Source organism: Theropithecus gelada, chromosome 6 (assembly GCF_003255815.1).
Source record: "Theropithecus gelada isolate Dixy chromosome 6, Tgel_1.0, whole genome shotgun sequence".
In the NCBI taxonomy this organism is placed as follows: Eukaryota; Metazoa; Chordata; class Mammalia; order Primates; family Cercopithecidae; genus Theropithecus; species Theropithecus gelada.
In genome coordinates, this window is record NC_037673.1 from 134351232 (window position 1) to 134376522 (window position 25291).

The following is a 25291-nucleotide window of genomic DNA, read 5'->3' on the forward strand; positions in this document are numbered from 1 at the left end:
TTTCAAACATGAATGCTGATACAATTTGGTATCCATATGGAAAAAGTTAACTCGGCCCTGACCTCACACATGAGAGAGAAAATCAATTCTGGGTAGACTGTAGATCTAAACATGAAAGGTAAAATAATAAAGCTGTAAGAAGATAATGTGGAAATGTTTATTTAGGAAAAGATTTCTTAAACATGACACAAAAAGCATTAACCACAGAAGGAAAAGAGTGATAAATTTGATTAAAATTAGAAACTTTTTTTTGAGACAGGGTCTCACTTTGTCACCCAGGCTAGAGTGCAGTGGCACAAACAAAGCTCACTACAGCCTCCATCTCCCCGTCTCAAGGGATCCTCCTGCTTCAGTTGGCCAAGTAGGTGGGACTACAGGCACATGCCTAGCTAACTTTTGTATTTTTTGTAGAGGCAGGGTTTGCCCCAGCTGGTCTCAAACTCCAGAGATCAAGTGATCCCCCACCTCAGCCTCCCCAAGTGCTAGGATTACAGGTGTGAGCCATCATGCTCAGCCAGGAACTATTTTTTACATAATGAAAAATAATAAAATTTTAAAAACCTATTTTTAATATAATATATATTTTTTAAGTCTCCTGACAAAAAAAAAAAAAAAAAAGGCCAGGCGCAGTGGCTCATGCCTATAATCCCAGCACTTTGGGAGGCCGAGGGGGGGCAGATCACCTGAGGTTGGGAGTTCGAGGCCAGCCTGACCAACATGGAGAAACCCCATCTCTACCAAAAATACAAAAATTAGCCAGGCGTGGTGGCGCATGCCTGTAATCCCAGCTACTTGGGAGGCTGAAGCAGGGGAATCACTTGAAACCGGGAGGAAGAGGTTGTGGTGAGTCAAGATCATGCCATTGCACTCCAGCCTGGGCAACGAGAGCGAAATTCTGTCTCCAAAAAAAAAAAAAAAAAAAAAAAAGCCTCCAATGAACGATTAAAGTTCACAAAAGTAGGAATCAGCCAAAACACATATGAAAAAGGGGAGGGCTCTTATTAAAGTGACAATGAAATACTGTTATATGCTCACAAGATAAGTTAACACCAGTGTTGGCAAGGATGTGAAGCAACTGTCACATACTGTTAGTAGGGATGTAAACTGGAATAAGTACTTTGAATAATTAGGGAATACTTACTAAAACTGAAGACAGGTGTTATGTCTTCCTCTGCATGCACATGAAGATGTGTATAAGTACATCTATAATACTACTATTAATAATAGTCACAAAGTAAAAACAATTGAATTGTCCACCAACAGTAAAATGGATAATTGTGGCGTAATCATACAAGAGGATACTTTACAACAATGATATGAGCCATAGTGACATGCAGCAGCGTGGATAAATCTCAAACTTACGCAGTGAAAAAAACCAGTGTTCAGTGAAAGAAACCAGACCAAGAATTTACATATAATCTGATTTCATTTTCATAAAGCTCTAAGACATACAAGGAAGTGATTGCTATAATGTCCACATAGTAATCGCCTTCATAGGTAGGGAGGGGATCAGGATTTTGAGAGCTACTAGGGTGGTGTCACAGTTTATTTACAGGTGTGTGTGGGTACAAGGATATTTGCCTCTAACTTGTGTTGCTATACATTTACTTTATGCCCATTTCTATAGTATGATTTATTTTCCAATACAAAATGAGGCCAGCCATGGCAGCTCATGCCTGTAATCCCAACACTTCAGGAGGCCAGGGCAGAGGATAACTTGAGGCCAGCCTGGGCAACATAGCAAAACTCCATCTATTTTTTTAATTAAAAAATTAATTTTTAAAAAAAGCAAAGAGGCTGAGCATGGTAGCTCATGCCTATAATCCAGCACTTTGGGAGGCCGAAGTGGGCAGATCACTTGAGGTCAAGAGTTCGAGAGCAGCCAGGCCTATGTGGTGAAACCCCTTATCTACTAAAAAAATATTTAAAAATTAGCTAGGCGTGATGGCTCATGCCTGTAGTCCCAGTTACTTGGGAAGCTGAGGCAGGAGAATCACTTGAACCCGGGAGGCGGAGGTTACAGTGAGCTGAGATCGCGTCACTGCATTCCAGCCTGGGTGACAGAGCAAGACTCCGTCTCAAAATAAATAAATAAATAGAATAAAATAAAACAAAGAAAAAAGCTTTTTAAAAAGGCAGATTCCAAGGTCCCACTCCGAATCTCTAAAGTAGGGCCCAAGAGTCTACATTTTTAACAAATGCCAATGATGATTCTTATCCATCGTAGTAAGTTTGAGAAACATTGGCCTAGATCTATATCTAGCCTCCAAAAAGAATAAAGTTTAATAAAATTTCCAGTTATTCAAAGGAGCCAAAAAGAGGCAAAAGTTCCAGTGGTCTTAAATTGAATAGATCACAAGGTAGTTGATCTTTTTTGCTTCCTATCTCTTTTAATTGCTACTGAAAACTAAAAGTATATATAAAAGTAGTGATCAGCAAGCTCGATTTTTTTTTTTTTTTTTTTTTTTTTTTTTTTTTTTTTTTTTTGAGACGGAGTCTTGCTCGGTAGCCCGGGCTGGAGTGCAGTGGCCTGATCTCAGCTCACTGCAAGCTCCGCCTCCCGGGTTTACGCCATTCTCCTGCCTCAGCCTCCCAAGTAGCTGGGACTACAGGCGCCCGCCACCTCGCCCGGCTAGTTTTTTGTATTTTTAGTAGAGACGGGGTTTCACGGTGTTAGCCAGGATGGTCTCGATCTCCTGACCTCGTGATCCGCCCGTCTTGGCCTCCCAAAGTGCTGGGATTACAGGCTTGAGCCACCGCGCCCGGCCCGCAAGCTCGATTATTAACGCAAGAGTAAAGATTCTTCAGTCCTGAAGAATATGCTGGGACAATCAAATAAACAACTCCTTTTAAGAAGCCTCCCACCAGCCTTAGTAAACAAATCAAATAAATAGATTTTGCACTTTAAGAGTCAGGTTGTCACCCACAAGGCTATATACAAAATGAATTGTACAACTTTGTTCTCTGAGCTTCTGAAGGACAGCTTCTGAAAGCTGACTTAGCTTTCAGATTTCACAGATTTTAATTATTCTTTATTTTCATACTTTAGTCAAATCCTGTGGGTAAAAAGCCCTCAGGTATAAGCCAGGGCTCACACACACCAATAGACATAAAAAAGATTTATCAATATAGTTATGCATCTGCAGCTAAAATGTATAGATATCACAGGGATGTGAGAGCTAAAATAAAGACATAAGAGAAATAATTGCTGAGAAATTTCAGGTCACATTACATAGGTACTATAGGCAGATGCCATAAAGACCACCTAAAATGCTAATTGTATTCATTAAACCCCTAGACAAGGAAGACTTGACTAGAAAGACAAACAATAAATGACAGGGGACACATATATCGTAAAGTCATCAGTCAAACATAATATTGAAGACTATAGTCATTCCCTTACATTTTATCCCCTCTGCTATTAACTCTATTTTCAAATCTGCCTACAATGACATAATCATCTTGAGAACATAAGATCAATCTAGGCCGGGCGCGGTGGCTCAAGCCTGTAATCCCAGCACTTTGGGAGGCCGAGACGGGCGGATCACGAGGTCAGGAGATCAAGACCATCCTGGCGAACACGGTGAAACCCCGTCTCTACTAAAAAATACAAAAAACTAGCCGGGCGAGGTGGCGGGCGCCTGTGGTCCCAGCTACTCGGGAGGCTGAGGCAGGAGAATGGCGTGAACCCGGGAGGCAGAGCTTGCAGTGAGCCGAGATCGCGCCACTGCACTCCATCCAGCCTGGGAGACAGAGCCAGACTCCATCTCAAAAAAAAAAAAAAAAAAAAAAAAAAAAAGATCAATCTTGCAACCACTTATTCCAGTCACTAATATTTTGTATCCAAATAAAATAAGAAACTACTATTATTTTCATTTCCCAATGGTAAATATTTAATGCTACAAACAATATTTCAATAAAAGTACTACAGTTGAGTCTCAGCTAACTCTGGTAAAGATCACTTTACCTGTGCAACAGAGCCTTGGAAACCATTCTGAATAACCTGGCATCTTCCAACAAAAACATCAGGTAAAGACTTCATTAAAAGCACAGTAAAGGAAGGTGATGGGCTTATAAAAACTGCTGAGCAATTATTAGTGCTGAGTCCTCCTACACACAGTAGAGCTGTGCTACACTCTGCAGTTTAAACGGAAGAAGACTGCAACATGAGGTCACTACTGACAAGGAGGTACCCAATCAAGAGTCTACACTTTTTTTCCTCTTCACTTTGCAACTTTTTAGGAGGTGGACAAAGAGAAACAAAATTTTGAATCCAGCTAGACTTCTCTCAAAAATATATAAGCCTAATCCAGTATAAGTGGAGAAACCAATCTGTTTTCATTCATCAAACTACTACATCCAGGGACATAAATTATAAATATGAAATTACTAAACTATGCAAAATAGGTAGCGTGCATTGTTCAATTATCCAATTTGAGAAAAGCATTTATGGTTAATTTTTCAAGTCTAAAACTTGGATAGCTTCCAGATAAGTCATGCTAGAACTATGCCAAAATTACCATTTAAAAAACTATGGTTTCGAAAAATAAACATATAAAACAAAACAAAAATAATAATCTCATGCTCCTTTAAAACCAAAAGTAAAAATCCTTTCCTTACTTTCCCCATCAACTTAGGAGTACTTTATAACTATGACAAGAGTATACCAAAAGATTTCTCACTGTTACAAAGTTAGTCAATAAGTTATACATAACAAGTCATTAAAATATCAAATCCATCATTTATAGGAGAGGGAAAAGAGGGAGAGAACCTGTCAATATTATCATGTGCTAGCACTTAAAACATTTTTTTAACTCTAATAAAACTTCCTCATGACCCAGAGGATAAATTCTAGTTGTTACTGCCCAACATTTCTGGTACTTCCACCCAAGTATGACTTCCTTTTTACACTCAAGTAGAACCTGGATACCGAAAATGTGAACTGATAAAATCTGTCAACTGAAATATTTTGCAAACTATATGACTCAATGATGAAAGGAAGACAAAAGATACCACTACAGTTCGCATACACCTTTAGTCAACTGAAGGCACATTTTCTCAATAATAGGGGACCCACAGAATGAAGCGGCCACTGTGCCCAGCCCAATTTTTCATCTTTCTAAATTGAGTTTTAGGAAGGCATCAGAAGCACAACTTTAAATGAACTTTATAACATGAAGTAATTGTTTTTTGGTTTGTGGTTTCTTAAGCATAAGCATAAATTAAAAATCACCTAAACCTCAAGTCAAAATAAACTTCCCCAAAACAACACAGGAAAAAGATTATAAAGCACAGTCTTAGGTAAAAGCTCTTTTAGAACTCTCCTTTCTCTCTTCACATTTTTTAAAGGTAAAAATTTCCCTAAAATTTGTACATTTAAATATAAAGCTAAATGAGGCCGGGTACTGTGGTTCACACCTGTAATCCCAGCACTTTGGGAAGCTGAGGCCGGTGAATCACGAGGCCAGGAGTTCAAGGCAAGCCTGGCCAACATGGTGAAACTCCGTCTCTACTAAAGTTACAAAAAGTAAGCTGGGCATGGTGGCAGACACCTGTAATCCCAGCTACTTGGGAGGCTGAGGCAGGAGAATCACTTGAACCCAGGAGTTGGAGGTTGCGGTGAGCTGAGATTGTGCCACTGCACTCCAGCCTAGACAACAAGAGCAAAACTCCGTCTCAAAATATATATATGTATATATAAAGCTAAATGATAAACATGTGGATATAAAACAACAATTTAGAAACAATCTTGAGATTTCCATGGACTTCATGGATAAGACTGAACCTCAGGATCAAACAAAACTGCTTTTTCATGCACCCTAGGCTGCTTTCACCTCAAACTCCACCATTTTTTCCACTCTGAAGACAGCTTAAATCTTAACAAAACATAGCTAATGACAACTGCAGAAATAACAGATGCATGAACAGACCAATCAATACAACTCACACATAAACATTTAAACCACTGGTTCTCAAAATGAGGTCTGTAAACCTGAGAGTCTTCGAAACACTTTCTATGAGAGAGTTAGAAGTACCTTCACACTGTATGCCTTTTTCACTGCGCTGACATTTGCATATTTTCAAAAATTTTTAATTGGGAGGCCATCAGGCCGAGATGGCTCCAGTGCCGTGGCTTTCTACATGAGTGAACTGAAACCCAATGTCAACAGTAAGATGACTAATCAAAACCCGCCAACTAACCTCTAACTAGGAACTTTCCACTGTATCATATCCAAATAAGGCAAATGCCTACCCAATCAAGTTATTTCTTTACTTCTGCGTTTAGCCTATAAAAGCCCCAATGCTCAGGCTGCTAAAGTGGAGCACTCTGAACCTCCTCTGGTTTTGACTGCTGCCTGATTCATGAATCCTTTAATGCTCAAATAAACTTAAAATTGTTGTCTAAAGTTTTCAACAATGATGATGCAAAATCAATGGCAGAAAAAGCTGCTTGGGGTAATCTTAGCATAAGTCCAGGCAAGTAATACTGTGGCCACTGCATTCTTCCTTACCAGTCACTTGAAATTTTTTAAAAAGGGGCCAGTCTATGATAGACAAGCAGAAAACAATGATTAATTTCGTCTTATTCCATGAGTACATTTCTTTTTTAATATTCAGTGTAAATGGGAAGTACTCATAAAGCACTTCTGCTGCATAGCTTATCTTGTTTGAGAGCTAAACTAATCACTTCTATTAAGGAATACCATTTTTACTTGAAAGACAGACTCAAATCTAAACCATGGTTATTAGGACTTGAACACTGGCAGACATTTTCTCAAAAATGACCAAGACTCTACCTTTAAGAAAAACTGACAATATAAAATTTGAATTTTCAAGCGAAAATCAAAATTCTGGAAAACCTGTATCCTCCTCCATAAGCTCAAAGGCATCTAAATACTTAAAGATGCTTCTGATGCAATCAATAGTGATATTAAAGAATGTGAACTTTAACAAATGTGCCAACATCTGAAGATCTACAGAACTCAGGGAAGCAATCTTTTCCAAATGACCAATATACCATATCCCATTCCCATCATGGTCCTCTTCCCTGGGTCACAGGGGCAGCCCCATCCTTTGAATGGTGGAAGTAGCCACACCCCTACGGCTTACACACTCTGCGCTGTGGTAGAGATGGTGCTGCCCATTATCACACCAGAGCCATACCTAAAGTGGCAGAAGAGTATGGTGCCAGGCATAATGGAATCTTGCCAAGGTCCCCAAGGTCCCCCATCATTGGTGGCCCCTCCTTTGCATTTAGGGCCTCCCCACAGGCCCTTGCACTCAAGGCCTGTAATTGATTTCTGAATTGCCTTCAGGGTCTTTTTTTTTTTTTTTTTTTGAGACAAGGTCCCACTTAGTTGCCCAGGCTGGAATGCAGTGGCACGATCATGGCTCACTGTAGCCTGGACCTCCTATGCTCAAGCAATCCTCCCACCTCAGCCTCTTGATTCACTGGGACTACAAGCACATGACACTATGCCCAGCTCATTTAAAAAAATTTTTTGGCCATGCATGGTGGCTCACGCCTGTAATCCCAGCACTTTGGGAGGCTGAAGTGCGCGTATCACGAGGTCAGGAGTTCAAGACTAGCCTGGCCAACATGGTGAAACTCTATCTCTACTAAAAATACAAACATTAGCCAGGTATGGTGGCGTGCACCTGTAGTCCCAGCTACTCGGGAGGCTGAGGCAGAAGAATCGCCTGAACCCAGGAGGTGGAGGCTGCAGTGAGCCGAGATCACACCACTGCACTCCAGCCTGGGCGACAGAGCAAGACCTTCCAGCCTCTACCCATTACCCAGTTCCAAAGCAACTTCCATATTTTAGGTATTTGTTACAGCAGCACCCACTCCTCAGCACCAATTTTCTGTCTTGGTCCATTCAGGTTACTGTAACAAAATGCCATACACTGAGGAAACAACAGAAATTTATTTCTCATAGTTCTAGAGGCTGAGAAGTCCGAGATCAAGGCGGCAGCGGATTGAGTGTCTGGTGAGGGCCCATTGATAGACTTTTCACTGTGTTACCATTGAGTGAAAGGGGTAAGGAGTCTTCTCTCAGGCTTTTTATAAGGGTTCTAGTCTAATTCATGAGGACCCCACCCCCATGGCCTAATAACCTCCCAAAGGCCCCACTTCCTAATACCAAAACTTCCAGATCATAGCAGCAACAGATTTCATGCAGAAGAAAATGTAAGAATCCTTCACCATAGAAATTCAAGAGATTTGCAAAAATGTAAAACATTGCCACTAAAAAAGTTTAGGGAATTAGAAAACACAATTACTTTTCATTAAAAAAAAAAATTACACTAACATGTGATAGGTTTATTGTTACTTTAAAAAACTAAACAAGGCCCAGTAATCCCAGCACTTTAAGGAGACCAAGGCTGGAGAATCACTTGTGCCCGGGAGCTTGAGACTGGCCTACGCAACATAATGAGACCTTGTATTTACAAAAAATATAAAATATTAATCAGGCGTGGTGTTGCATGCCTGTAGTCCCAGTTATTCATCAAGCTGAGGTGGGAGGACTGCTTGAGCCTGAAAGGTCAAGGCTGTAGTAAGCCATGATCATGCCACTGCACTCCAGCCTGGGCGACACAGCAAGACCCTGTCTCAAAAAAATAAAAAATTAAATAATTTTTTCTCAGTTTTAATTCCTAATATCATAAACACCAATAGATATAACATCTGAAACAGAAATTCTTTAGGGTGCCCAATAATTTTTAAGTGTGTAAGGGGATTGTATAACCAAAATATCTGAGAAGCACTAACTTAAAACTAATAAAGGAGAAAGAATTTATTAATAAAAATCCAAGAGGTCATAAATAGTTACCTTTTAGCTACAAATAGAAGCACCCAGGCCAGGTGTGGTGGCTTATGCCTATAGTCAATCCCAACACTCTGGGAGGCTGAAGTAGACAGATTACTTGAAGCTAGGAGTTCTAGACCAGCCTGGCCAACATAGTGAAACCCCATCTCTATTAAAATTACAAAAATTAGTCAGGTGTGGTGGCACACATCTGTAGTCCCAGCTACTTGGGTGGCTGAGGCACGATAATCCCTTGAACCCTGAAAGCAGAGGTTGCAGTGAGCCAAGATTGTGCCACTGCACTCCAGCCTGGGTGACAGAGCAAGACACTGTCTCAAAAAAAAAAAAAAAAAGCTTCCTTCCAAACTACAACTTGGCAAAGAAATACTCCCTGTAGTTAAATATTCTCAGTTTTTATTTCTAACATGGTAAATACCAACAAGTATAGTACACATTAACATAAGCTTATTGGAGTCCTCAATAACTTTTTATAAGGGTACTAATGTTTGAGACCAAAAGTTTGAGAACTGGTAACTTAAACCATCTCCCAAGTGTTTATTTCTCTTAGGATTCCAACATACTTTCCTAGGCTACTTCTGAAGAGAAACACAAAGCAGGCTACCTAATATTTCCAATAAATGTTTGCAACTACTTCATAGGAATACTCAAAAAGATGACATGTTAATTACTAAAAGTTCAATCTCCAGTTTCAAATTCATTAAGAGCTCACTATATACTAGGCCCTACACATTCTAGGGAAATTTCTCCTCCTTTCATCCAAGGTAGATAATCAAACAATGTATTTTATATTTCTTCTGTCTCAGAACACTGACACATTTGCTGCACATGTAATTTTAATCATATTAAGTTGAACATTCAAGAACATTCCATCTTGCTTCTAAAGCTCCATTTATTCAACATGTAATACTTTACTGAGTGCCTATTCTGTAGCAGGCACTATCCTAAGTGTTATAAATACATGAGTAAAGAAAATCCTGCTGTCTCATGGTTTACTTTCTAGTGCTGGAAGATAGACAATAACAATAATAAACATATGTTAGATGGTTATAACAGTTACGGACAAAATAGAACAGGGTAAGGGAGATCAAGAATGGGGGATGAGGAGGTTATCACTGAGAAAGTGACATTTGAGCAAAGAAAGGAACATACTGAGAGAACCATGCAGCTATCTAGGGGCACATCTATCCAGACAGAAGGAACAGTCCAGTGCAAAGGTTCAAATAGAACATGACTGGTGAATTAAGGAATTCTGTTATGGCCAAAGGAGAATGAGCAAAGAGAGAGCAGGCAAGAGATAAAGGAAAAAGGGTGCAGCAGTTAGGGGTGGGATGGGGCAGACTGTGTATATAGAATCCTACAGGCCATTTAAGAATTTTGGCTCCTTCAATAGAGAGACATTAAAGGGATTTAACCAAAGGAATGAAACACTCTTACCTCTCTGAAGAGTTCAGAGAAAAATAATATAATAAATGATCTTAGTTTTTTAAAACAATGAACATGTTATACTAATGAAATCAGCTAGATTCAGCAAAGAACTTCTATAATTTATAAGAAACAAGAATAAGAAGCTTAAGTGGATTGCTGGGGATTAGAAATAATATACTTCAATGGGGGCTCGGTGCAGTGGCTCACACCTGTTATCCCAATACTTTGAAAGGCCAAGATGGGTGGATCACTAGGGGTCAGGAGTTCAAAAGACCAGCCTGGCCAACGTAGTGAAACCTCTTCTCTACTAAAAATACAAAAATTAGCCAGGCATGGTGGTGGGTGCCTGTAATCCCAGCTACTCAGGAGACTGAAGCAGGAAAGTCGAGAACCCAGGAGGCAGAGGTTGCAGTGAGCCGAGATCACGCTACTGCACTCCAGCCCAGCCTGGGCGACAGAGAGAAACTCCATGTGAAAACCAACAAAAAACAAACGGATATCCTTGTTTAGCAGAGAGACATGCAAAAATAAATATCTCTAAAAATATATAAAAAACCCTAATCGCTCTTTCTGAAAGGCTCCTGTTCCCTCTTTTTTTTTTTTTTTTTTTGAGACAGAGTCTCGCTCTGTAGCCAGGCTGGAGTGCAGTGGCGCACTGCAAGCTCCGCCTCCCGGGTTCACACCATTCTCCTGCCTCAGCCTCCGGAGTAGCTGGGACTACAGGTGCCCACCACCGTGCCCAGCTAATTTTTTTTTGTTTTATTTTTAGTGGAGATGGGGTTTCACCGTATTAGCCAGAATGGTCTCGCTCTCTTGACCTCGTAATCCACCCACCTCAGCCTCCCAAAGTGCTGGGATTACAGGTGTGAGCCACCGTGCCCAGCCTGTTCCCTCTAACTAGCTGTATGCTTCATTCCACTTCAGTTTTTCATTTGCTTATCTCTTATTAAGCACTTATGAAACGGCATGCATTTTGATTTACTTTTAATTTCATAGAGGACACATCTATAAACAACTTCAATCTTGAGCCTCTTCTCAAGCAGTAATAACATCCGTAAAACTAAATTGCCATTAAAATAAATGTAAAAATAGGTAATTTATAAAAAATTTTAATATGAGCATCTTTAATAACAAATAGAATAAAAACTGAACACAGTCTGAAGGTACTACATACTGTGGATATTTTTACTTTCAAGAGAAGAGTTAAATTATTAACATTTTCAGAAATAAAATAAATGTTAACTAAAAAAACAGCAGGTACCTTTACTCTGATGACATGTAAAGGGTTTTATTTACCTGAAAAGCACTATAATGAAGCAATAGATACCACCAAAAAAGTAATCATGGGTACTTTTTAATCTTTATACATTTTATCAGCCAAAACTAAAATAAAAGGGAAATGCATAGATATCAACTGAAACACATAAAAATCACTAAATCTAGAAGACCACAATGGTAGACATACCTGTTTCTGCTGCCTAATATCCCTACCCCAACATTTTGGTAATCTCCCTATTTTCCTGTGGGAAACTAGCTCCTCCCTCCATCCCACACAGTCCTCAGATACACATAAATCACAATGACCAGTTCTACACTGGCCATGGGAATAGACACGCAACTAAATTTAGGGCAGACCCTCTCCCCACCACCCCACAGCTATCTGCTCCAGAGCAGAATAACAGACAGAAGCCGTCAGAACTCACAGCAACAGCCACATGGGGAAGAGGTTATTCCATGCCTCCGTGTTTCTAAATTTCCCAGAGCTGCCCATGTTCTGATCTTTGCATTTCCATTTGACTGTAGCCCAGAATCTTTCTTACGAATAAATTGCTTTTTCTATACTTTAACTAGAATCTATTTCTAGGAGCTGCAATTAAAGAATCCTAACAACTGGCCAGGCATGGTGGCTCATGCCTATAATCCCAGCACTTTGGGAGGCCAAGGTGGGCAGATCACCTGAAGTCAGGAGTTCGAGACCAGCCTGGCCAACATGGTGAAATCCCGTCTCTACCAAAAATACAAAAATTAGCCAGGCATGGTGGTGTGGGCCTGTAATCCCAGCTAATCGGGAGGCTGAGGCCAGAGAATCGCTTGAACTCAGGAGGTGGAGGATGCAGTTAGCCGAAATCACACCACTGCACTCCAGCCTGCGTAACAGAATGAAAACTACATCTCAAAAAAAAAAAAAAAAAAATCCTAACAACCACTAAATCTCCAAGGAATCCTTCTAAAATGACTGTGTTGGAGCAAAGGGACTGTGTTGGAGCAAAGGAGGATCCTCTACAAAACCAGACAGATGATCAAAGAGAAGCTATCAGTAATACATAGTATTTGAAACAATACTTAGCCTTGCTGGTAATTATATAAATAAACACACTTAATGAATTCACTTGTCTAAATCAGCACTGTCCAAAAGAAATTTCTGCAATGATAGAAATGTTCTATATCTGCACTGTCCAACATGACAGTCACTTGCCACACGTGTGGCTACTGAGCACTTGAAATGTAGGTGGCACAAATATGGAAGGAATTTAAAATTTTTATTTAATTTTAGTTCGTTTAAGTTTACATTTAAATACACACAAGTGGCAGGGCACAGTGGCTCACACCTGTAAGCCCAGGAGCTCAAGGCCAGCTTGGGCGACATGCTGAAACCCCACCTCTACAAAACATACAAAAACTAGCTGGGCATGGTAGTGAGCACCTGTGGTCTCAGCTACACAGGAGGCTGAGGCAGGAGGACTGCTTGAGCCCAGGAGGTAGAAGCTATACATGAGCTGTGATTGTGCCACCGCACTCCAGACTGGATGGCAGAGCGAGAGACCCTATCATTAAATAATAATAAAAACACAGAAGGAACTAGTGGCCACCTTATTGGAGAGCAGAGCTCTAAATTAACAAAATTAATGGCCGGGCACAGTGGCTCACTCCTGTAATCCCAGCACTTTGGAGGCCGAGGCAAGCAGATCACTTGAGGCCAGGAGTTTGAGACCAGCCTGGCCAACATGGTGAAACCCTGTCTCTCCTAAAATACAAAAGTTAGCTGGGCATGGTGATGCACGTCCATAGTCCCAGCTACTTGGGAAGCTGAAGCATGAGAATCGTTTGAACCCAGGAGGCAGAGGTTGCAGTGAGCCGAGATTGTGCCAGTGCACTCCAGCCTGGGTGACAGAGTGAGACTCTGGTCTCAAAAAATAATAATAAATTAATTAACAAAATTTAAAACACCCATTTAAATCTATTGCTGTAAGGTCCTCAAGAAAATACTGCTAATGACAGTGTAAACTGGGTCACGTCCTTTAAGCAGTCTGGAAATATTTACCAAAAGCCAGAGAAACGTTCACTCTAAAATTCCAGTAAATTTATCCAAATAATTTAGAAGAAAGAAAAAAGAGCCAAACAACAAAGGTGGTTTTTTTTTAGCAGCAGTACAGTACTGACAAGCCAGCTAAAACAACTCAAAATATCAAGAAAAAAGAATGATAGAATATAGTTAAATATCTGAACGTGCAGATAATATTTTAACATACAATTAAAATACAGTTAAGAGACCATCAAAAAAATAAATTAGGAGGTCATGTAAACACACATAAAAGCAAAAACAGAATGTTAAATCCAGCAAAAGAGAAAATAAACATGTTAACAAAACAGAATTATGATCATGTTTGAAGAAACCATACATAATATAAAGATCCAGAGGCCTATGGAGAAATGTAGTAATTGTATTTAGCAGCAGACATTTAAAATTACTTCATAGTTTTCCTGAATGGCAATAGATAGCTCTTCCCTTAGGTATTACCAGTTACTTTTAAATGACATTTTGCTTTCTCACTCAAATTATTATTTCCTCTTCTTTTTAACCACCATTCCACTGAACACAAATTAAATTTAAAAAATCTAGTGGACTAGGCCGGGCGCGGTGGCTCAAGCCTGTAATCCTAGCACTTTGGGAGGCCGAGACGGGCGGATCACGAGGTCAGGAGATCGAGACCATCCTGGCTAACACGGTGAAACCCCGTCTCTACTAAAAACTACAAAAAACTAGCCGGGCGAGGTGGTGGGCGCCTGTAGTCCCAGCTAATTGGGAGGCTGAGGCAGGAGAATGGCGTGAACCCGGGAGGCGGAGCTTGCAGTGAGCTGAGATCCAGCCACTGCACTCCAGCCCGGGCGACAGAGCGAGACTCCGTCTCAAAAAAAAAAAAAAAAAAAAAAATCTAGTGGACTAAATATACAGCTGTATCCTCCTAATTAGAAAGGGTTAGTAAACAATGGAGCTTTACAGAGAACTAGCATAGAATTTAGCAGACCTAAAGATATATACGGGGAATATGACAATGTAAACTGGCTCACGTCCTTTAAGTAGTCTGGAAATATTTATCAAAAGCCATAGAAAGGTTCACTCTTTCTCTTGAGTTCTCTAAAGCTTCCTAAATAGTGTGCCCAATGGTCCCAGCTATGTGCTGGGATAGGGCCTTCAGCCTACCACATTTATCGAATTTACCCAGTATGCCATGTAAATATTATCACTTTATACATGAAAAGAATTGGAAAGCACTATCTTTTTTTTTTTTTTTTTTGAGACAGAGTCTTGCTCTGTCGCCCAGGCTGGAGTGCAGTGGCACGATCTCGGCTCACTGCAAGCTCTGCCTCCCAGGTTCACACCATTCTCCTGCCTCAGCCTCCTGAGTAGCTGGGACTACAGGCGCCCGCCACCGCGCCCGGCTAATTTTTTGTATTTTTAGTAGAGACAGGGTTTCACCATGGTCTCGATCTCCTGACCTTGTGATCCGCCCGCCTCGGCCTCCCAAAGCGCTGGGATTACAGGCGTGAGCCACCATGCGCGGCCTTGGAAAGCACTATCTTAATGGATCAGAGTTCCATCCTTACAGCCTAGATAAAACTAATTGTAGCCTGGAAGCAGGATATACAAGTCAATTCAGCCACTGTATCCTTCTCTAACAATGCTACTTCCACAGGTTCTGAAATTTTATCCAGCCCAATTAATAAGCTAATACAAAACAAACTTTAAGAATAAATTTGTAAGAGGTTACGTTTTTGAAAAAAAGGTATTAACACTAGTAACTGAAAATTCCTTAGCAAGACTGCATCTTGAAATTTTACTTCTTGCTCTTTTTCACACACAAATGCCAAACTTTCACATAGTTTGTGTTCCTGAGTGCTTGAGTGAGTCTACACTTAGAATGAAATACTCAAAAGCTAAAGTTCACTCAACTGAGCTATTACCTTGTTGATGCCATAACACTATTTGATTCCAGGATGTTTTCAGTCATCCTTAATTGTACCACCTCTGGCATGTCATTTGATTTTTCTGCACCCTCTTCTGGAAGTTCTTCAATATGTTCCAGCTTCTCATCTTCCTCTTCTTCCTCAGAAAGTTCATTAACCTATATAAATAAAAGGAAATTCAGAATTAAAATGTGATGAAACTGTTAACACATCTAAGACATACTAGTCTATGAAAATTTTAAACACAAACAACTCATTTTTATTTCCTCATTTCCTAAGATCAATCTCTCTTATGGAGTAACTGTCAACTTTCTCACATCAAAATAAAATTGCAACCAGACAAATGTAACATTTTGAAGCTAGATTAGTGTATCACTAGTTGCAAATTAGTATATTAGTATATACTAATTTTACAATTAGTATATCTAGGAATATAAATAAGCCTATAAGGTATAGTTAACATTAAGAAAACTTAATTTTCTAACTAGGTTTGTAAATGTAACACTTACAACAGACTTTTAATTGATCTGATTTCCAGGTGCCTTAAACAAGTCATTTTAATACAGTAAGTGTGAAAAACGAAGGGCAAAAAAATGTTGCCTTAAGATGTTAGCTACATTTTAGAAAATGTCAGCTAACTTCTAAGTGATTCAGATTGAATTATTCATGAAGAGATGGGATCCTACAACAAGGAAGAACTCATATTTTGACCAGTAAGCACAAGTCAAGGTTATAATTATCTTGCTAGCAGCAGCTCTAAAATGTCCTCCATTATCAAACTGGCTACGTACGTAATCACTCTAATAAAAAGATACTGAAATATTAGAGAAAGAAAACCAGCGAAATACTTTCAAATGAGTTTTTAAGTTATCCCAAAGAAGAAACTATCTATAGAATGGCTTAATATAAACTAATACTAGTCATTAAAGACTCTGAGCAATAAAAGTACGCTTTTTCTCCGTTCTAGAAAAATGCAATAGAAATACCTAGAATATATGTGTTTACTACTACATGTAACAGTGGTGTTTTTTCTGATGGACAAATACAGTTACTAGAATACTATCAGAAAGTAAAACTACAACCAAAAGAAAGTTAATTACACTGTGATATTCTATCACACTCCTAATCAACAAGTACAGAGTGCCTATTTTAATGTATAATACAGGCTGGGTACAGTGCCTCACACCTATAATCCCAGCACTTTTGAGAGGCTGAGGGGGTTGGAACACTTGAACCCAGGAGTTCCAGACCAGCCTGGGCAACATGGTGAAACCTTGTCTCTACAAAAAATACAAAAATTAGCCAGGCATGGTGGCATGTGCTTGTAGTCTCAGCTACCACTTGGGAGACTGAGGTAGGAGAATCACTTGGGCCCAGGAGGTCGGGGCTGAAGAGAGCCATGATTGTGATGCTGCACTCCAACCTGGGTGATAGAGTAAGATTCAGTTTCAAAATTGAATAAAGTATAATACAGTAGTTAAAAGCTAGGCCTCAGAGGCAGAAATATCTATATTCACACATCCCTACTTGCCCCTAACTTTCTCTGGCAGCTTACTTAACTTGACCAAGTCTTAAGTATAAAATGGAGATGCTATACTAACTACCTCACAGAGCCGGTTGAAAGGATTAATATACATAACCTCTTCAGCAATGTCTATACATAATAAGCAATAATGCCTATCATTATAACTGAAATTGCTGTCATTTCTTTAACAGCATAGATCCTAGTTTCTACATGTAACATCATTTTTTATATCAATGAAGACAGTATCCACCATCCAAACTACCTAAAGCAGGAGGTCTCAACCACAGGTCTATCGAGGTCACTAGTCAGATGGGTCACTAAAAAGTCATTATTAACAATAGTTAGGCCAGGCACGGTGGCCCATGCCTGTAATCCCAGAACTTTCGGAGGCCAAAGGGTGGATCACTTGAGGCCAGAAGATCGAGACCAGCCTGGACAACATGGTGAAATCCAACCTACACTAAACATACAAAAATTAGCCAGATGTGGTGGCGTGTGCCTGTAATCCCAGCTACTCGGAAGGCTGAGACAGAATTGCCTGAACCCAGGAGGCAGAGGTTGCAATGAGCCAAGATCGCACACTGCACTCCAGCCTGGGCAACAGAGCAAGACTTTGTCTCAAAAATAAAAACAAAACAGTTAGTGAACCATTTAGTTCACATGTAAAGTACATGCAGCAGATTCTGTATAATTCATTGTGTTTATAAATATCTTTCCTAGTCCATCCCACATTATGTTGATGAAAAGGACTGAAAAATCATTGGCTTAAGTGATTAACTGAGAGGTAAGATTTCAACACAACGGTGAAAATCTCAAATGATAGATCAGGTTTTAAAGTAGATCAAATGAGAAATTATCCTCTTTCCCCATCTATGTATTTAATTAACTAGTGAAGGTTGAGAGGATGTACTTAATATCCATTTCATAATCTAAGCAAGGAAACACTGGCCAAAAAAAAAAAAAAAAATGTTTTCAGAAGTATAAAAGGGGGCCAGGCGCGGTGGCTCATGCTTGTAACCCCAGCACTTTGGGAGGCAGAGGTGGGCGAATCACCTGAGGGATGGAGTTCGAGACCTGTCTGGCCAACATGGCGAAAGCCCGTCTCTACTAAAAATACAAAAATTAGCCAGGCATGGTGGCAAGTGCCTGTCATCCCAGGCTGGGGCAGGAGAATTGCTTGAATCTGGGAGATGGGGGTTGCAGTACGCCAAGATCACACCATTGCACTCCAGCCTGGGTGACAGAGCAAGACTGTCTCAAAAAAAAAAAAAGGTGGGGTGGGGGGCAGGGAGTTATTGTGGTTGATTAATAAAAGCTTGGGCACAACAGCAAAATATAAAAAAAAAAAATTTAAGAAGGCTTTTAAAACAGAATAAAAAATTACTCAGTTCACACCTTTTTGGTATAGAGATACTATTATTTTAACATATTTTTGTTTGGTTTTGAGACAGTCTTGCTCTGTCGGTCGGGCTGAAGTGCAGTGGTACGATCTTGGCTCATTGCAACCTCCGCCTCCCAGGTTCAAGCAATTCTCCTGCCTCAGCCTCCTGAGTAGCTGGGATTACAGGCATACACCCCTACGTCTGGCTAATTTTCATATTTTCAGTACAGACAGTGTTTCACCATGTTGGCCGGGCTGGTCTCAAACCCTTGACCTCAGGTGATCCACCCACCACAGCTTTCCACAGTGCTGGGATTACAGGTGTGAGCCACCATGGCTGGCCTATTTTAACATGTTATATCACACTTTTTAAAATCATTTTATGGGGCCAGGTGTGGTGGCTCACACCTATAATACCAACATTTTGGAAGGCCAAGGCAGGAGGATTGCTTGAGGCCAAGAGTTCAAGACCAACCTGGGCAACATAGTAAACTCTGTCTCCACAAAAAATTTTCAAAATTAGCCAAGCATTGTAGCACATGCCTGTAGTCCCAACTACTCAAGGAACTGAGGCAGGAGGATCATGAGCCCAGAAGTTCAAGGTTACAGTAAGTTATGACCATGCCACTGCACTCCAGCCTGGGCAACACAGTGAGACCCTCTCAAAAAAATAATAAAATCATTTCGTGTCTAAAGTCAATAGCTCCGAGGAACTATGAAAGCATTATACTTGAATATATCGAATATATTCAATTCAATAAGCTTTATAGAAATTGACAGTCTCTAGTATTTTCAACAATAATCATCAACTAAAATGTGACATGAACAATTAATTACCCTGTGGGTTTTTTTTCTCTCCCCTCTCAAGGCCTCCCAAAGTAACTTCCTGCACTAAGAACTGACTCAATTATTTTGAGCTAAACTAAGCATTAAAGACTTGGATTAAAATGCTGTCTTACCCCACACTAATATTCGAAGTTCTTCTTGATCCTCTCCTTGTCAACCTGACCTTCTGCTTATCAACACTATTTTGTTCAGAAGTTATTTTGAACTTGCTCTATGTATGCAGCAGCCTCAACTCCACTTATGGAAAACCTCATCCATACTTACATGTCTTCTTTCTTTGACTGCTATAATTCCCTTCTCTAGGGCCTCGTGAAATGCCTGCTCTCCAGACTCCAGTTTGTGGAGAACGCTGCTACCTGTCTTCTCAAATGTATAAAGAAACATCATTATCACCTCCATCTTCAAACCATTCTACTGGTTTCTCATTCATTTAAGGATCCATACGAAATCCATTTGACTCTGCATCATCCTTCAAGCACTCCCTGTTCATCATCTCCAGCCACCTCTCTCTCTCATATTATTAATAAAAATATCTACTACCTGGAAAAGATTCTAATAGTCAAATATTTGCATTAATGGGATGAAACTATAAAAGAATTAAGTGCTGGATAAACTTTGCTTCCTTCAAATATTAAAATCAGGAGAAAAATCAAAGCACTGCCAAGACAGGCCAGGTCTACCCACATCTTTAAATATATAGACAAGAAACTGAAAATATTTAAGAACACAATCAAGTTGTGCTGAGTTTGAGGATATTTATGTCTGCTTAAATACCTTATCAATTCTGCCTCACAAATCAAACTAAAGTTATCAAATCCACTTACAAAAAAACCTCATAAATCTGTAATTTTGTTACTTGTAAATCACATTCCAGAAACATAATAAAAATTGATAAGAAAATAGATTCTGAGACAGAATTGATAAAAAAATTGGTAAGAAAATAATTAGCAACATGGGACAAGATAATTAAATCTATAGCATGTCTCTCAGGACCCACTGCACTACTCCATTTATTAAGCTTAATTATACTAACATCCTTTTCTCTTTTTTTCTTTTTTCTTTTTTGGAGACAAGGTCTCACTCTGTCACCAAGGCTGAAGTGCAGTGGCATGATCTCGACTCATTGCAACCTCTGCCTCCTGGGTTCAGGCGACTCCTGTGCCTCAGCGTCCAGAGTAGCTAGGACTACAGGTGTGTGCCACCACAGCCAGATAATTTTTGTATTTTTAGTAGAGATGGGGTTTTGCCCTGTTCATCAGGTTGATCTGAAATTCCTGGCCTCAAGCGATCTACCCATCTCAGCCTCCCAAAGTGCTGGGACTACAGGTGTGAGTTACCACACCTGGCCTAATGTCCTTTTTTCTATCCATGGGCAAATATGCAGAATTCAACACTACCTTATGGTGCCTCACCATTCTGTTTAATGTAAGGCACAATGTATTTTAAGTCAATTTTTCTAGTGCAAAAAAAAATACAAAACTACTGATGCAATACATGTGAGATAGAGACATTTCAGCATACATCAGAAAACCATGGAAGAAAAGAAATATTGAATTATAGCAAAATATAAAACATAAGGCATATCCTGCAGACTTTAGAGAAGTCAAGATATAAATATTAAGTTGACATTACCAGTTCTTAGAAATCAAATCATCTTAAAAATGTAAAAAATAAACGACACAAACATTATGTATATTATTTCATTTTTATCTGCCATTACTTACATTTTTGAAAATCACTGAACTGAAATATAAACAAAATAGGCCAGGTGCAGTGGCTCATGCCTATAATCTCAGCACTCTGGGAGGCCAAGGCAGGCAGATCACTTGATGTCAGGAGTTCGAGATCAGCCTGGCCAAAACGATAAAACCCAGTGTCTACCAAAAATACACGCACACGCACACACACATTAGTCAGGCATGGCAGAGTGACTGTAGTCCCAGCTACTTAGGAGGCGAAGCACAAGAATCGCTTCAACTCAGGAAGTGGAGGCTGCAGTAAGCCAAGATTGTACCACTGCACTCCAGCCTGGGCAACCAGAGCAAGACTCCGTCTCAGGACAGGATGGAAGGACGGAAGGAAGGAAGGAAATAAAGGTGGCATGCAGAACTCCCCAAGAGGTAGATTTCTTTTGAGCATCAAAAGACATTAAAGGTTTAGGCATACCTATCTACTTATCCTCTTCTTGTCATTTTGCTTCAAGCAAGAATAATTTAGAGATCTATCAGTTCCTTAAACCAAGTTTTTAAGTCAAGAACTGTGTATGATAACTGGAACCCCTCAAAAAATGTGCCAAGAGTTCTATGCATCACTAATTAAGGCTACAAATTCTACCCTTAATTTATTACATATACACACAGACACAGGTTTCATCCTCAGTCTACACACTGCAAGCTCTAATCTGGCATCTATTACTGTTCCTTTAAAGTTCCTGATATTTGGATAGGAAGAAAGAGAAATGAGAAAAAAGAGAAGGAGAGAAAGGGAAAGAGGGAAGAAGGGAAAGAGGGAGGGAAAGTCAAAGATAAAAATGCTTACATGGCTAGGCGCAGTGGCTCACGCCTGTAATCCCAGCACTTTGAGAGGCCAAGGTGGGTGGATCACCTGAGATCAGTCAGGAGTTCAAGACCAGCCTGGCAAACATGGTGAAATCCTGTCTCTACTAAAAATACAAAATTAGCCAGGCATGGCAGTAGCTGTCTGTAATCCCAGCTACTCAGGAGGCTGAGGCAGGAGAATCGCTTGAACCTGGGAGGTGGAAGTTGCAGTGAGCCTAGATCACACCACTGCACTCCAGCCTGGGTGACAGTGAGACTCCATCTCAAAAGAAAAAAAAAAAAGAAAAAAAAACCCTTACATAAAGAAAAGCTGAAGTATAAACTCCAAATATTAAAAAGTATTAGTCATAAAAGTTCACAAAAGCATCAAAACTCTTTTAAAGTTAGGCTGCCCAGAAAATACAACTCTGAATCCACATAATGATATACAAGAACTATCAGGACTAATGAAAATCTGTTATGATCGACGACCTCTCAAAAGATGATGCTTTGTAATCTCACAGCAAATGAAGGGAAGCAACCATGCAAACCTGAATACATCTAAGAGTGACAGGGAAGCTTCTAAATATTACACCAGAAGCAGACAGATACCAAGATTATTCTGAGAAAACCAGAATGTACCACCCCCTTTCTAAGTGGGGACTGATACTATAAATCAAATAAATTTTAAGGTTCTACCCACACAATAGGAAACTACACAGGTGTAAAAAAAAAAAATAACGTGCTCTCTATATTCTAATAAGATCTTCAAAACAAGGGGCAGAACAGTGTGGATAGTATCCTACTTTCTTGTAGAAAAAAACTGTTAGAAAATATTTACTTGTATTTGCTTTTAAAAACTGGAAAAACAAAAAACCAAGGGGAGGAAAGAAAGAAGGAAAAGGTGAGTATGGATGACAGCAAGACATTTTACCATATATTCTACCATTTTTAAGAAACAGGTGAATTATTATCCATTAAAAAAAGAAGTATCAGCCCCAACTAACACTCAAAATATAGGTGACTTCATAGGTTTTAACGTTAATAAAAGTTTGATGGCAAACCACTTCACGTAAGTGCAGAAGAAAAACTTCTACACAGACCTAAATCACAAATTTTAAACCTGAGAAGACTGGACTAACATGGCTTTACAATAAACTGTTAATTATTCAGTTTCAATATTCCCATTTCATAAAGGAGAAAGTTAAGTATGAGCCTTGTATAGTCTCAACCATCAAGATTATAAGTGGCTGGACGTAGTGGCGCATGCCTATAATCCCAACGCTTTCAGAGGCCAAGGCAGGAGGCTTGCATGAGGCCAGGAGTTCAAGACCAGCCTGGGCAACATAACAAGACCCTGTCTCTATAAAAAATAAAACAATTTTGTAAAAGATTATAAGGTAACCTCAGAAAGAGATTTTAATATTCTAGAGTCACCAGAATTTAAAAATTACCTGCCACTTAAACTATTAATATCCAGAGGCTTTCCATTAATGATAATTATACTATTGTGTTGATTTGCTATATTACTGAAGAAAAACTTCAAATTTTTAAAAATGTGTACCTAATCTTTCCCTCTACTTTAAATTTCTCACCCCTTGCCTATATTCCTCTATGCTAGCAGTTTCTCTGCAAAAAACCAAAACACAGCATTATCCTTACAAAATAAACAATAGTTAGAAAAAAACAAAAACAAAAAATCTCTACTGTATACTCTGATTTTAATGCCTTTTCCTTATTAATCGAATTATGGAGGACAGGATGTTGTTCAGGGAAAAAAAAAATCATGAATGTGCCACCTACTGATTACATGTAATAATCAAGATAATTACTTCCAAGTCAGTACTTAATTTCCACTTATGCCTATGGCAAGTCTTTAAGAGCATATTATTCTTAAAAAAAAAAAAAAAAGAAAGAAATTATCCCTCCAAATAGAATATTCTCACCTGTTCAGTAATTGAACTCAAATCATTAGATGAAAAATCTTCCTCTTCATTCTCAAAAAACTCATAGTAGTTTTCCAGAAGTCCAGCCATTATCCTGCTCACTATTTCTTGCTCTTTCATATCTTCCACATCTGTGTAAATGCTAAGAATAAAAGTCCAAATTGAGAGTTCTTAAATCAATCACTGGTAAAGGTAGAAGACAACCAATGAGACACTTTATGAACACAGGCAATTTATGTCACCATTCTGTGCTTCCATTCTCCCATCTGTAAAATCTACCTAATTTGTAGCCTGTTCACAAAAATGTTGTAAGAATTAATTATATCTACTATAAAAAATAATTGTTCATCAAGCAACCTACAATCCTTGGGAGACAATATAATGATTCCACTTCACGTATCTAATTTTTAAAAATTAAACAAAAATTTTTGAAACAACTTACTGGAAGACATCTGGACCAAAGACAGCAGCCAAAGAATTTGCAGACCAAATTTCTTCATGATGTGATGCTACATTGGCTAAAAATCTACACAGAAACTTTAACAAACTGTAATTAACAGGTGGAAGCTGTTGCAAGAGGAACCTCAACTTTCTTCCAAATTCATCTTCATTATTATAATCTATAAAACAATAATGATAGGGTTTTTTTAAATAAAGGAAAAAGCAAAGCTCTGATATTTTGCCAGGTTCACATTACTCTACCCACATCACCTTTTTACTACAACAATTCAAAACCTCTTCACTTCCTCTACTGGGGCCAAATGCCTTAGGGCTTTCCATTTCACTTATGAAACAGAGAAGAGGTGGAGAAGGGGAGCTGGAAAAAAGGAACTCAACCCCTTAATTGCTGGAGAATGTTTTCTTCATCTATTACTCATTGGCCCCAATTCTCTACTTTTGTTTCTTTGTTTTGATTTTTTTTTAAATTCTCATCCTACTGTCTCCAGCATGACCGTACCTGTGTTTCCACACTAGTGCCAACTATAAAAGGTCAAAACGCACTGGCCATGCCAGACAATACAAACTACTAGTGAGCAAAGCAGAGATGCAATTTGAGGGGCTAATAGCATCAGCGATACCTTTCAGCTTGGAAAGGAAAAACAAGGAAAGAACAAAGTAACAGTGTGATTTTCTTCTCCTGGCTTCCCAAATAAACAATTAACTTCAGCAATATCAGTAGAACTAAATTAAAAGGTCTTTCATTTCTCGTCTGTTTTTCTCCTCTAAATTTATGCTGGTTTCTGCTTATCAAGTAAACTTTATCACACAAGTTAGGCCTTGTATTTATCGTGTCAATGAGTTTTCACTAGCAGAAACTAGATCTGTATTAATTCCATTGATTGGTGAGGATCCCATTTGGGAGAAAAAAGTGCTCAGAGGTTCTCTCAAAATAAAGTGATTTATTGCTTCATGAGTAAAAACCAATTCAATTATGTTTCATTTTGTATTTTTCTGCAGGTTCTTAAAATTATTTTACTGAAAAACTTTTGGTAAAAGGTTATGGTCATGATATTAGCCATCTCTGCAAAATAATACTAGTCTAAAAAGTTTAT

The 25291-nt window shown here is 39.2% G+C and overlaps 1 protein-coding gene across 4 annotated transcripts in view; it reads right to left on the reverse strand.

Moving 5' to 3' along the window:
* Positions 1-25291, reverse strand: part of FAM13B (family with sequence similarity 13 member B) — a 98158-nt gene that overhangs the window by 44425 nt on the left and 28442 nt on the right. For all 4 annotated transcript variants that reach the window (XM_025387847.1, XM_025387849.1, XM_025387848.1 and 1 more), the window contains 3 exons: positions 24181-24358; positions 23739-23880; positions 15501-15661 (listed from right to left, as the gene is read on the reverse strand). In XM_025387847.1, coding sequence (XP_025243632.1) covers positions 15501-15661; positions 23739-23880; positions 24181-24358 — 481 coding nt within the window. The remainder of the gene's footprint in view (positions 1-15500; positions 15662-23738; positions 23881-24180; positions 24359-25291) is intronic.